Source organism: Andrographis paniculata, unplaced genomic scaffold, assembly GCF_009805555.1.
Source record: "Andrographis paniculata isolate CXL003 unplaced genomic scaffold, ASM980555v1 Contig76END, whole genome shotgun sequence".
In the NCBI taxonomy this organism is placed as follows: domain Eukaryota; kingdom Viridiplantae; phylum Streptophyta; class Magnoliopsida; order Lamiales; family Acanthaceae; genus Andrographis; species Andrographis paniculata.
In genome coordinates this window covers 1,248,981-1,261,170 of record NW_026137613.1, presented here as the reverse complement: position 1 = coordinate 1,261,170, position 12,190 = coordinate 1,248,981, and the positions used below count along the sequence as shown (strand labels likewise).

The window sequence follows — 12,190 nt, the reverse complement described above, 5'->3', positions numbered from 1 at the left end:
TCTCAACTTACCCTTATAATTCACCCTTAGCTTCTTCCATCGTCACAATCCCTTTAATTTCTCCGTCGCCTCAAAATAATGGCTCGACTTCGCGGCCCCTTTACACTTTTTTTCGCCGCCGTAACTTTTCTTCTCCTCGGATCGATCTCCACTACTATTGGCTTCGTCCCAAGTCGCCAATTCGGTGAGTAAACCATTTAATTTTCAATTTAGGAATTAATCGTGGATCAATCGAGTTTTCAAATTTACCAACAAGTTTTTGGCGCAGCGAGGAAGATTTGCGCCAGGAAGATGAGAGAGGAGACGACAATGGAAACATGGCAAAAAATCAACAGCATAGGATCTTCGCCGCCGACTTGTAGATCCAAGTGCGGGAAGTGCGCGCCATGCACGCCCGTTCGCGTCCCGGTCCGGCCGGGATTCGATTTGCTGCTAGAGTACTACCCTGAAGCGTGGAGGTGCAAGTGTGGAGATCAAATCTTCATGCCTTAGATGATTTTGAGAATATATATATATATAAAAAAAAAAAAAAAAAAAAAAAAAATCATTGATGTGTAGATGTATGTACTTATAAGAACCTAATTTTATTTATATCTATATATATATATATATATATTTGGGTTCTAAAATTTTGCCAATTTAGGTGATGAAGATTGTTATCTTAGCTGGTTGGCCAATTTATATTGAGTAGTGTGAAAAATGGGCCTTATTATTGTTATGTGGAGGGTGTGTTATAGTTTTTATTTTAATAAATATAATTAATTTATTTCTTCTGTGACATGCATTGATTGGTTCGGTATGGTTATTAATGAGTTGCATTAATGCAGGCTATAATTATTATATGAATAAGTTATGGGACAGACTGTAACTTAAAGTCTAGAGTATTTATTTCAAGTGTTTAAATGAATATATATATATATATTTTTTTAAAAAAAAAATGATAAATTTATATTTATTTTTAAAGAAAAATTTCAATTTCGATTTTGATATTGATATTCTGTTCCCAATTTGATAAATTTTCAACATGCAATTATATATATATATATATATCTCGAAGTTATTTTCCAACGTGAAAAAGTAGAATTGAAATATAGAAAAAAATCAAGAATTATAATTAAGAAGATAGAAATAAATTTAAGGAAATTTAACAAGTGAAGATGAAGTATTAGAATTTTCAAGTTGAAAGAAGTAAATATACATCAACCGGAAAATCGACTAGGCAAGAACTCGAATAGGGCAACAAAGACGACATTTGAGGAACTAATCGAGAATGGTTGTGTACACAGAAGTATTATATGATTCGTAAATTTTCCAACTCCACGATGAATGCTAGGAAGATATTGTATTGTGGTGGGTTTGAAATTATGTCGAACTTCTTCTTTTTTTTTTTTTTTTTCTTTTTTTTAGTTTCATCGTAAATAGCTCTAAAATTGAATGAGTTAGCTTTGTAATAATTTCAAATTTGGTGAATTCATGGGAAAATTTCTAGAGTATATCGATATAACTGAATACTAGTTTGGTGAATATTGAAGTATAGTTATTCTGTTAGAATGTTGTGCATTATGTTGTTACTCATCGAATAATGACGTAGACAAACTAAAAAAGTGTTAGCTCACAAGGATTATTCGAACAAAAAAAATGAACAAGCAAGTAAAAAATTGGACCATGTTTTGTTTGTATTTTGGCTTATCCGAATATCAACCAACGAGAAGATTATATGAAACACGACAAATTCATCCAAAAAAATTGTGCATAAACATCAGACAAATTACGTCTACATTGATTTGGATACAAATCTAATCTCACACGATCAAGGGAATATTCTTTGTGTTATTGTCTATATAAAAGACGGATACAAACCTCTAAATGCACAAGCCAAAAAAAAAAAAAATTAATTTGCAGGGTATTAGGTTCGTCCGGGGGTTTACTCAATGCGCACTTTCGAGTAACGGCTGCGGATTTCCAAATCATCAGGAAAAAAAAAAAAAAAAAGAAGAAGTTAGCCATCACATACCTAAATATTTTTAGACTGACAATTCTCAAGCTATTATCGTCATCATCAAAAGATAATCCTTGTAGAGAAAATACGAAGATCATTCATGTAGGACAAAAATAAGAAGACTTGCGTGATTTTGTTTGGGAATTAATTGGTGTTCGATCCTTATAATTCTAACAAATTCTATACTTGTGAATCTTCAACCAAAAAAAAAACCTTACTAGTTTTCGAATATATTCAATTGTTGATTAATTTTAGCTTCAATTGATTGTGTTGATACTTGATATGCCTTAAATTTAGTTTATCATTTCGGTAAATTTTTACGGGGATCTCGCTGCCCTGTCAGCGAATCGAGGGGTCAAGGGGTGGGTCTGGGCCAACGGTATGCAATATTGGGCTGAGTCCGTCTCTGGTGTACTGGGTTTGAACAGATATGAGCTTTGTAGAATTGGAAAATTGTAACATTATGAATTTAGTCGAGCACATCTTTAAATGCAGACTTCGTCGTCGGATTCCATAGCTCTATTTATAAAATACATTTTCACTCATTTGGTATTATTCAATTTTAAAAAAACTCACATCAAATACACTTTTTCTCTCACAAAACATCAAAACTAATACTAATTTTTTACTTTTTCTAAACTTCTACATTTTCAAAAGCCTCCCAAAAAACAAAAAAAAAAACCTCTTATCTAAACAAACCCTATATATTTTTTATCTTAACAAAATGCTAATTTGAATAAAATTTCTTGTTAAGAATTTAAGTTGTTCCATGACCATTTACAAGGATTTTCTAAAGCTTCTTCTTTCAATTGTATAAGTGATCCATTCTGAGAGAAGTTACATATCTTTTTCAATTAAATAACTATCAAAATAGTTTTCAAATTAAATTTTATCAGATTTGTTTCGATCAAAATATATATATATATATAGTTATTGTGTAGTTTTGTAAGAAATGATCTTATGAAATTGAACCTACAAATGTAAAGTACAACTAGCATTTCACCATGAAGCCACGTTTTGATTTTAGACATTATTTAATTAGTTAATATACATGTAAAATATTAAATATTAAATTCTCATTTTAATAAATCGGGATGGGTCAAACGCAACTCAATTTTAATGGGCGCGGACATAGCTCGGTTTATTGATGTGCCGGGGCACGCATGACTCAAAAAAAATCGGATCTATTTTTAAAGCCCAAATACGATTTCTTTTTTTTTTTTTTATACTGGATTCGGATCAAATTTTCGGACCGTATTTATTTTTGTCAACTCTATTATATAAGGATGAACTTGTAAATGCAAAATTGTGAGTTAAAATCCCTCAAACGCCTTCAAATCGGAAGAGATTTACCAATTGCGTGTTGATCTTTAAATATTAATTATTATATCAAAATGTAATACAAATTTTAAAAAAAAAATTACAAAAATATTTTCATTAATGTCTTATAATATTAATAGAAGAATATTTGTACAAAAAATTATACAAATATAAAAATATTTTTACTGTTAAGTACAATGACGCAAAAGATAAATTTAATTGGAGGGAGTAGCAAATATAGCTATGTTAACAAAGGTTGACTTCTTTCATTAAAAAAGCTTCGAATGTAATAAATCGAGACAAAAAATAATAATAATAATAAAAGAATACAAAATATTTGTTCAACAATTAATTAAACCCAACCTATTTCTGTAACAAATTGAACAATACTAATGAAATGAAATAAACTAGATAAAAACATTTTCAAGAACTAAGCAAACACAAATGAAATTAATTTCGACAATCTTAAATCTTAATCAATAATTATCTTCCGGGTTTTAATTATTCTAAGACGAATATCTGCAATCGTTATTTTTCAAAGTTGTGATCCTCTCGAGCTATCCCATGGTCGCCATCATCTTCACAAATTCGTCGTAATTCACTTGGCCATCGCCATCCAAATCTGCCTCTCCTATCATTTGTTCCACCTCCTCGTCGGTTAATTTTTCCCCTAAATTCATCATCACGTGACGAAGCTGCAAGTCGCGTTGCAAAATTAAAAATTAAAATAAATAAAAAATTTTAAATAAAAATACTTCGATATGGTACGAAAATATGTAAATCGATACACAAAGGATGGATAAATATATTTATGTAGGAGCATTGAACCCTCTTAGAGGTTTTTTTTTTTTCACATATTGAGTTTCATAATCTAACTAACATTGAAATCATATATATATATATATATATATACAGATACGGAACTACATAAGGACTAAGGGCAGTTAACCCCTAAAATATAAAAAAATTTTTAAGTGTAAAAAACAATAAAATTATATATTTTTTTATTATTTTGCTCCCTTATTTTTCAATTTTTTTTTTATGTTATAGTGTAAAAAATAATAAAATTTTTGTAGTTTTTTTGATTTATACTTTTAGATTTTAATTTGTTTTAGCAGAAATTATTGAATTTTACTAAATTTTCTTAAATATTTTTCTAAAAAATTAATTTTTAGCTCTTTTTTCCTTTTCTTAAATAACCGCATTGGAAAAAAAAAAAAAAGATAATATTAAATAAAAAATAAATAAATTGATATTTATTTCACTGTATATGTATCATGAAATAAATATGAATTGAAAACCAACTATTAAAAATAGATCTATTTAATACATTATATTTTTCATAAAAATAGATATCTAATGTAGATATTAATAAATTAAAATACATCTTTGGAAAGTATTTTTATTATAAAATTTTAAATAAATTTTATACAGTATTAAATAAATGAACAATAAACAAGCAGTTATTTAGAACTTTTTTTTTTTTTTTTTCCTTTTAGATTTTTGTATACTTTTAATTGAATAATTATTTAACATAATATTTTTATAAAAGAATAAAAATAATTATAGATTAAGATTAAGATAATTAAATAGTTTAATTAAAATTAAATTTTAAAATATGATTAAAATGTATAATCAATTTTTCAAAAAAGGAAAAGACAATTTATGTGGGACGGACAAAAATAAATAGAAAACAGGGACAAATTATGTGAGACGGAGGGAATATAAAATTGAAAAAGTTAAAAATAAAAATAATACTCCCTCCGTCCTCGATAAGAATTTAGGTAAACTATAATTAGTAAGTAATTAAAAAAATGTATTAGTAAAAGTAATTATAGATTAAGATTAAGATAACTAAATAGTTTAATTAAAATTAAAAAAATTTTAAAATTAAATTTGAAAATATATTAAAATGTATAATCAATTTTTCAAAAAAAGTAAAAAATAAATTACGTGGGACAGACGAAAATAAAAAATAGAAACAAATTACGTGAGAGGGAGAGAATAATTCTTAAAAAAAAAACAAAGAATCGGAATGGTAAGAAGCAAGTCATTACTTACGGTTACACATAATCAAATCATCCCTAAAACGATAAGTTAGAATATTGAAATATTATTTTAGTAACAAGTGGGTGTTGTGAATCCACGAGTTGATCCATTTGGTTGGTTGAATTAACACAATAAATAAATAAATATATATATATATATCAATAAATCTCACAAATAGATAAATTAATATATAAAATATACTTTTAAATAAATAAAATAAATGAAAGTGGTGAGTGCTAGTAATGTGTATTTAATTAATAAAATAAAATAAAATAAATTAATTACCTCAGTGGCTGAGATGTATCCATTTTGATCCTTGTCGAATACTTTGAAAGCCTCTTTAAGCTCTTCTTCTCCATCAGTTTCCTGAAATAAAAATTACAAAACCCTAACCCTAATTAAATTAAATTACAATCAAATTAAGAAAGAAAAGAACATGTAATTAATTTGGTTGAGAGAGAGAGAGAGAGAGAGAGATGCCTTGATTTTGTTGGCCATGAGGTTGAGGAATTCGTTGAATTCGATGGTTCCATTGCCGTCGGAATCGAACTCGTTCATCATGTCGAGGAGCTCTTCTTCTGTCGGATTCTGATCCAGCGACCTTATCACTGTCGCCAGTTCCTCCACTGTAATACAACCTGCACCTTAATTTCATTACATTACATTAGATTACACCCAAATTTTATATATATATATATATATATAGAGAGAGAGAGAGAGAGAGAGAGAGTAGATATGAAATTGATTAGTGATATATATATAGATAGATAGATAGACTGACCATCTCCATCTTTGTCGAAGAGACGGAAGGCTTCCTGAAACTCAACAATCTGCTCTTCGTCTAGGGTTTCCGCCATTGCCGGCCACAATCTCTGATCAGAGAGAAACAGAAAGAAAGCTGTGCTGTGGAGAAAATATAGCTCAATCCTTGCTGGCTTTATATATATATATATATATGCAGAATTAATGGGACAGCCAAGGCTTCCTCAAGTATACACGTATATATAGAGAGAGAAAGGAAGAGAGAGAATTGCCTATCCTGAACTTTTTTTAAATTATTTTCTCCACCATTTTGTTAGTTTTGCGTTAAAATAAATATTATTTCTAGTCACCGGCAATTTATCCATTTATATTTGGCGTTATTATTTTTAATATTAAAAATATTTTTATATTTGTATAATTTTTTATGTAAATATTATTTTATTAATACTATAAGACAATGATAAAAATATTTTTATTATTTTTCTTAAATTTATACTATATTTTAATATAATAATTAATATTTAAATATTAACATACAAAAAAAGTAAATTGATAAATTAGCAGTATATGCAAATACCAGGATAGGTGGCGTCTGACATGCTTTTTGTTTTTTTGTTTTTTTCTAATTTTTTTTTAATTTAAATTATAAATATAAATTAAAATTTTTATAACATGTAAAATTTAATAAAAGAATGAAATATTTAATGAAATGTTTACTTTGTAATTGGACGTCTCAAAAAATTATATATATATATATTTTCTAGCTAGAGGGATAGAGTATTATTTTTAGAGAATAAAATTTTTTATAATACACATAAATAAAAAATTAGAAATATATACGTAGATATAATATAAATTTATAATTTAATTACACAAATTAATACACATTTATATTATTATATTCATAATCATCAAATCAATACACATCAAAACTTTCTAAACTCAAAACAAACCTAAATGCAAAACAAACATATAATTTCAAACCCACCTCAAAATTCAAATAAAAATCAAATTCATACCCCAATTTTCTCAAATTCTCCTAAAGAAACACTGGTTGTTTGGGGGATTGGATTGAGTTTACACTATTCATCCAATTTTCTCCCCCAAGAACATCAAATCAAACACTTATTTTTCATTTTTTATATTATATTAAAGATCAATTTTACATTCAAAACATCACATCAACACCTATTTATATCACATCATACAACTATTCAAATTTAAAATTTTTACTATTCAAATCTCAACTCAAAATCCAAACCCCCAAACAAACACACCCTAAATGTATTTTTTAGGGTTCATAAGAATTGTTTTTTAATTTGTTAATAATTTATATATAATTTAAAACGAACTACTATTAATGTTTTTTTTTTCACTCTTAATTTGATGGTTCATAAGAACACATTAATTATATATAAATTAATTGGCATTATAAAAAAAAAAAAGCAGCCCGTACAAGATATTCAAGTTTTTTAATTAAAATTAGCAATAACCCATGAATCTATTAAAAACTTAAATAATTTCCTGATATGTAATAAAATACTTATAAAGGTAAGCATAAGAAAGTAAAGATGTTTTTTATTTTTTTACAAATTAATAGTAGTTCGTTTAGACAAGATTTTTTTGAATTTGAATTGTTTTGAATAATTTTTTATTATCAATATTATATAATAAAAGGGTAAATTATTTTTTATTCCCGTAATTGGACCTCCTCATCATTTTAGTCCTGTAAGTGAAGTCTGTCGTAAATTAATCTTATAAGTGAAAATTTTTCATTGTTTTAGTTCTCCAGCGCCGGAGATGCCCGTGTTGCTCGCCGGAGACGTGTCCGCCACGTGTCACGTGGATTTTATTTTTATTTTTATTTGTCTTTTTAATTTTTTGTATTTGGTCCAATTGAAAAATTAAAAAAAATAAAAAATAAAAAATAAAATCCACGTGTTCGTCATGTATCACTGACCTGGCGGGACACCTGGCTTCCGGCGAGCCACGCGGGCGTCTCCGATGCCGGAGGATTAAAACAACAAAAAATTTCCACTTATAAAACTAGTTTACGACAGATTCCACTTACAGGACTAAAGTAATAAGGGGTCCAATTACGGGACTAAAAAGACAGTTTACCCTACAATAAATGATACTATTAAGGTTGATGATATGAAAATAAAATATTGATTAATATATTTGATAAAAATAAAGTAAAGTGAAATATATAAGTATAATCAATATACTATCTTATTTTTGTAAAAATAAAATTTTACATAATACAAAAAAATAAAAATTATTTATTATTAATGTCAAAAAATCATAATAATACAAGGCATATATGATATATATTTATTATTAATATAAAATATATTATAATAGTGTGACTTCACCGATTAAATATATTAATATTTTGATTAAAAAATTCATTTGATGGAAAGTTCCAAAGCCAAATAGTGCCGAATGACCGAAATGGTTCTATCTTAAATCTAAATACAGTCATAGATTTTTCTTTTTCAATTAAATTTTTTTTCTAAATATTCTCAATATATATAAAATTTATATTATATTCGTCAATAATTTAATACAAAATATTTTTTAATATATTATTAATACAATTTTTCGTACATTATATTAAAAAAAAAATAAGTAAACTGTTTTTTTAGTCCTGTAACTGAGTCTCTTTATGATTTTAGTTCTCTAAGTGGAGCATGTCGAAAACTAGTTTCATAAGTGAAAATTTTTTGCTGTTTTAGTCCTCCGGCGCCGGAGACGCCCGCATGGCTCGCCGGACGTGACGTGTCCGCCAGGTGTCCCGCCAGGTCAGCGACACCTGGCGGACACGTTGATTTATTTTTATTTGTTCATTTTTTTATTTTTTTTAATTGGACCAAATAAAAAATAAAAAAAATACAAATAAAATTAAAAATAAGTTTTAAAAAAAATTAAAAAATGAAAAATAAAAATAAAAAATCAACGTGTCCGCCACTTCCGGCGAGCCACGCGGGCATCTCCGACGTCGGAGGACTAAAACAGCGAAAAGTTTTCACTTATGGGACTAGTTTGCGACAGGCTCCACTTACGAAACTAAAATGATAAGGGATCCAGTTACCGAACTAATAAAACAGTTTACAAAAAAAAAAAAAAAAAATTCAAATTAAAATATTAAACATACTACAAAAAATATGAATAAATTTATCTTTTTAAAATATGCACATAATTTGTTTTGCATCAAAATTTTCATGAATACGCACATATATAGAGATATATATGAGTAGAATTTTTGAATGGTTTCTATGTATATTTTGTACTCCATCCGTCCCAATACAATAGTTTTATTACCATTTTTGTATGTTCCAAAATAATAGTCTGATTTCCATAAATAATCATATCACCATAAAACTATTCATATTTTTTCATTATTATTACACAATTGTCACTACTTTTTACATTAATATACTCACAGGGGCAAAAAAATCATTTATCCTTATTTTTTACCAATTACCAATATAATATCAATATTCCTTAAATCTCGTGTCCAACACAATAAGAGTATATTTTTGGGACGAAAGGAGTATATGTTTAGGTACATATTTTGAAATATTTCTTGTGGTCGTCAAATTTTGTTTTTAGTTCATCCGCTAAATTTCCTTTATTACTAATTATTATTATTATTCATATGATACTTATTTATAACAAAGGTCACTGTTGTTATTACAATATTTTTATTTATTAAAATGCTATTTTAATAGTCTTATGTCTATATGTTATAATTATGTATGTCTTGTAAATATAGTGTATACATATAATTTTAGCTTGTTGTAAATATTTGAATTTGTTCACCCAATTTATTTTTTTTAGCAGCATGATTCCTCATAAATATTATATATATATATATAAAGTATATTCATTCATAAAAAATAAATAATTTAACATAAAATTTTATTTTTTGTATTACAAATTATTTATATCTAACATTAGAAAAAAGAAATTAATCTAAGAAACACGAAATGAACACATAATTACTAATAAACAATTATAAATTAACTAATAAAATGAGATACTTCATCAGTTTCATGTATAATTTATTTAAAATATAAAAAAATAACATGGGATAGCATTCAAAAAAAATTAATTATATTTTATTTTCTTAATAAAAATTAAACAAAAGTAAGTAGTAAGGTGATAATTTTTTAACATAAGAATATAATAATTTTTAATAATAAGCAAAATCTATAAATTAATTATCTCTCCATGAAAAATCATTGATTTAATTTATATCATTGATTTATAATATTAATATAATTGTTCTGAATAAAAGTAAAATTACTATTTTTTCTTATCACATTATTTAATTTATAAATTATCCTACTTAACAGAATTCATTTAAATTTCATGCCTGGAGAATATGAGTTATATAATTTACTAATATTTCTTCAATATATATATATATATATTTTTTATCTCAATTATATTTCTAAATTTTTTAAAAATAGGAATTATTTATTATCTTATAAATACACAAATATATTCATAAATTACAATTAAATGATGTTTTGTTGCTAGGAAGAAAAACAAAACATCGAAACAAATAAAAATATTACTTTCTCCGTCCCATATACCATGTCCAAGTTGTCGTTTCTGTTCGTCCTACATTTTATGTCACTTTTCTTTTTTGAAAAATGATTACACTTTAATCTCATTTTAAACTTTTAATTTATTTTTTTTAAAATTTTAATTAAACTAATTAATTATCTTAATCTTAATTTATAATTATTTATGTTATACGATAATTATTTTTACTAATAAATTTTTAATTATCTACTAATTATATTCCTACAAAAATATCGTGTCTACAGTTTATGGGACAAGTGAGTATAATAAGTCAAATAGTCAAAAGTGAGGAAGTGTCCTTCTGTCACTTATTATTATTATTATTATTATTAATAAGTGTATATAGCAGTAGCAGTAGAGAGCCTCAGCCAACTCATGCTTTGACTTTTCAACCCTTATTTAAATTCTTGGCCATTTTTATCCTCAACCTAATCTCTATGTTCACATCTACTTTTCCATCGTATATCTCTTTTCGTTTTTCTTTTTTTCTTTTTAAAAATAAATTAAATTAAATTGAATTAAAATAAAATAAAAAGATATTTGATACATTAAAATTAAAATTAAAATAAATATTCTCTCCATTTCGGCACTGATGACTCATTTTAATATTTTTGTCAGTTTCATAAAAAAATAATTTTTTTCTATATTTAATAAATTTATTTATTTTATTAAATATACTTAACAAATATAAATCTATGGACTCATTCAAAACTCTTTTATTTCTATTTCTCTCCTTAATATATAAATATTGTTATTTGTATTTATAATTTCTCATTTATTATAAAATTAATTTGAAATTAATTATAAATAAATAAAATAAATATTTTTTTATTTATTTATATTATATAAAATTCTATTATCTATAAAATGATATACATATTATATTTATTTTACTGAAATATAATACTTCTTCCGTCCCTCAACAATTTTTCCAGTTTAGTCCGTCTCATAACAAAGTATTCATTTCCTTTTCTTAGTAATTGTACTATCTACTTAACATTACAAATATCCTTTCAATTTACAATATATTACACAAATGTCATTATTTTTATATCATACAATATTAATTGGGTTAATTTAGTCTTTTTACTTTTATTTCTACTTTATCTCAATATAATACTAATATTTCTAAAACTTCGTACAAAAAATAAATAAATATATAAATATAGGACAAATAGAATACTAAAAATATTTAAAATACTAACAACATTATCCCTATAAAAAATAATAAAAAAATATATCATTATTTATTATTAATAAATTATTATTTTAAAATACCTAAAATACAGTTGAACGGAAGGAATAGTATTTTTGTAAATATTAAGAGATGAGCTGTACGGTTTGATTCCGAGGGGACATTGGGAGGGGTTTCAAAGCCAGCTTGTTTCCATGTTTTGGGTGTTTACTATTTTTATAATAATAATTTTGTTCCATTTTAAATATTAAATATTAAATATATATATA

The 12,190-nt window shown here is 25.5% G+C and overlaps 2 protein-coding genes across 3 annotated transcripts; one reads left to right on the top strand and one right to left on the bottom strand.

The window, feature by feature from the left end:
- Positions 1 to 78: 78 nt before the first annotated feature.
- LOC127266490 (EPIDERMAL PATTERNING FACTOR-like protein 5) lies at positions 79 to 492 on the top strand. Its single transcript, XM_051296746.1, has 2 exons — positions 79 to 184; positions 269 to 492. Exons 1-2 carry the CDS (start codon positions 79 to 81, stop codon positions 490 to 492), a joined length of 330 nt encoding a protein of 109 aa, XP_051152703.1.
- Positions 493 to 3,602: 3,110 nt separating this feature from the next.
- LOC127266532 (calmodulin-like protein 11) lies at positions 3,603 to 6,362 on the bottom strand. 2 transcript variants are annotated; one of them, XM_051296793.1, is made up of 4 exons: positions 6,150 to 6,362; positions 5,849 to 6,012; positions 5,654 to 5,734; positions 3,603 to 4,014 (listed from the first exon to the last, which is right to left on the bottom strand). In XM_051296793.1, exons 1-4 carry the CDS (start codon positions 6,223 to 6,225, stop codon positions 3,877 to 3,879), a joined length of 459 nt encoding a protein of 152 aa, XP_051152750.1. In that variant the 5' UTR covers positions 6,226 to 6,362; the 3' UTR covers positions 3,603 to 3,876. The 2 variants fall into 2 exon arrangements, with proteins under 2 accessions (XP_051152750.1, XP_051152752.1); XM_051296795.1 differs by having other exon boundaries at positions 5,849 to 6,006; positions 6,150 to 6,358.
- Between the last annotated feature and the right edge of the window lie 5,828 nt (positions 6,363 to 12,190).

Excerpts from the sequence above, each read along its gene's own strand:
- LOC127266490 (XM_051296746.1), top strand. The coding sequence starts at position 79 with ATGGCTCGACTTCGCGGCCCCTTTACACTTTTTTTCGCCGCCGTAACT. Across the intron at positions 185-268 it reads CGTCCCAAGTCGCCAATTCG|CGAGGAAGATTTGCGCCAGG; the intron begins GTGAGTAAACCA and ends TTTTTGGCGCAG.
- LOC127266532 (XM_051296793.1), bottom strand. The coding sequence starts at position 6,225 with ATGGCGGAAACCCTAGACGAAGAGCAGATTGTTGAGTTTCAGGAAGCC. Across the intron at positions 6,013-6,149 it reads CTTCGACAAAGATGGAGATG|GTGCAGGTTGTATTACAGTG; the intron begins GTCAGTCTATCT and ends AATGAAATTAAG. Across the intron at positions 4,015-5,653 it reads GATACATCTCAGCCACTGAG|CTTCGTCACGTGATGATGAA; the intron begins GTAATTAATTTA and ends CGCGACTTGCAG.